Below are 2,112 nucleotides of genomic sequence, written 5' to 3'. Positions count from 1 at the left end.
CTCGTCGGGGCATCTGTGCACCTTCTCTTCACATGCTCATACTATCTCACTCTCACTTCCCGCATCTTGTTCTCCACGGAGGGCCACTCCCACTTTATCCCTAATATATTCATTCCTAATATTATCTATCCTGTTATGCCCATACATCCAGAAATACTTTTGAAATTCACTTAAAATCTTTTTTCTAGAACCATATCTAATCAAACATCTATAAAAGATTTCCCAAGAACAACATAAGAGCTCCCTGCGATAAAATATAATACACAGTAAAATGGGATTAGTGCAAAAGGTCATTTAATTTTTCCTTTTTTTCTTCGTCATGATGGAAGTCATCTTCGATATATAATATGCACTATAAATTCAAGATTTTGTGACTTTTTCCTATGGGACAATTGACAACTAATCTACCCAAATGGGAAGCAAAATTGAAAAGGAAAGGGACAATAGTACTCCTAATATTGTTTCATTTTGTAGGGCCTCTATTATTTTTTATTCATAATGATATGCTTTTAATTATAATTAGCTAGATTAATGCCATGATAAGTTTAAATCACAAATATAATATCAATCAATGCAAAAGTTAAAGTCTAAGCAAGTATTTAATATTTATAGAAAAAATTGATTGTTAATTTTTAAAAGATGGCGTACTTTTTTATTATTTAAAACTATCGAAATTTCCAAAAGAAGAAGAGGAATCGCCTGGTAAGCATCATGTTTATTTATAATACCAGCACTCAAAGTGAAAAATTAAATAAAAAAGGCAAATTTGTATGCACAAACAAGTCGAATCATTATATCTGAGATTGTACCCATCAAAAGTTCTTAAAACTAAACTCCCAATTCCTCAAAAACCAAGAATTCAAAAACAAAACAAAATTAAAAAAAAAGCAAGTTTTACAAACTCGTAGATCGTGAGATTCTGATTGTCTTCCTTCCACTGTTTTTTTAATGGACGGAATTTTTTGAATCATCTTTTCCAATCAGATAGCGAGTAATAACTCATCAATAAACGTAACTAAAGCGACGGGGAGATAAATTTTATTCTCTTTCAAGAAAACTGAACTCAGTCCCTTCGACACGAATGTTGTGATGAAGTCATTAAAAGCTCTTCTAATAACTCAGCACCCAAGTCCTCAAAAACAATAACATTATGAGTTTCTTTATTCTTTTTCTTTCTACTACTTCTTTTATGCTTCACTCTCCTTGTTTTATGAGTAGCTTTTAGAACAGCAGCAGGAGACAATCCATCTTTACAAGAATACTCAATTTTTTCAAGTGATTTCTTGACTTTCTCCAATGGAAAATTAAGAAGAGACCAAGGACCTCTCATCGATAATGCAGCTTGATCATAAGCTAAAGCAGCTTCTTCAGCTGTATCAAATGTCCCTAACCAAACCCTAATTCCATTTCTTGTTGAATCTCTTATTTCTGCTGCATATTTACCCCATGGCCTTTTTCTAACTCCTATATAGTGTTTTTCTTCTTCTTCTTTTTCTTTTTCTTCTTGGGATGTTACCTCTTCTAATTCTTGACCATGGCTACTTCCTTTTGACATGATTGTATTGTCTGAGGATTCTTCAAATACTTGATGATTTTCATCTTTCTCTGAGTTACATGGTATAATTGGTGATTGATCATCATCAAACCATGGATCATTGAAGAAAAGATCATCATCCCATTGTAAAATTGGTGATTGATCTTGGAGAAAGAAGAAGTTGGAATGTGAAAATGAAGTGTCTATTTCTAGTGGGCTTGAGTTACTTGACATCTTTTGGTGTTTTTGGTTGTCAAAGGGAGAGTTTCAAAATTCATGAATTGCTACTGAGACTTTTATATGGAATATATAAGAGAGTATTGAGAAAAAGAAGAGTAATCCTTCTTTTTATTTTATATTTTATATTAGTGACAAATTGAGATATGTTTAAGAAAGAAATAAAGATATATATATATATATATATATATATATATATATATATATAGTGGCGAATCTAGGATTTTAAAGTTATGAGTGATCGCCGATAAAAACTCCAAAAAAAAAAATGAATTATGGGTACTCACTCAATATTTATTTAAATATTTTTATAATTGTCTAGGTAAATTTACTAAATCTGG

The 2,112-nt window shown here is 31.0% G+C and overlaps 1 protein-coding gene across 1 annotated transcript; it reads right to left on the bottom strand.

Moving 5' to 3' along the window:
- Positions 1-698: 698 nt before the first annotated feature.
- LOC104103386 (ethylene-response factor C3-like) lies at positions 699-1,830 on the bottom strand. Its single transcript, XM_009611284.4, has one exon. The coding sequence runs from the start codon at positions 1,766-1,768 to the stop codon at positions 1,064-1,066; it is 705 nt and encodes a 234-aa protein (XP_009609579.1). The 5' UTR covers positions 1,769-1,830; the 3' UTR covers positions 699-1,063.
- Between the last annotated feature and the right edge of the window lie 282 nt (positions 1,831-2,112).

The sequence above is a fragment of the Nicotiana tomentosiformis genome, chromosome 5 (genome assembly GCF_000390325.3).
Source record: "Nicotiana tomentosiformis chromosome 5, ASM39032v3, whole genome shotgun sequence".
NCBI lineage: Eukaryota > Viridiplantae > Streptophyta > Magnoliopsida > Solanales > Solanaceae > Nicotiana > Nicotiana tomentosiformis.
This window is presented reverse-complemented; position numbering and strand designations above follow the sequence as displayed.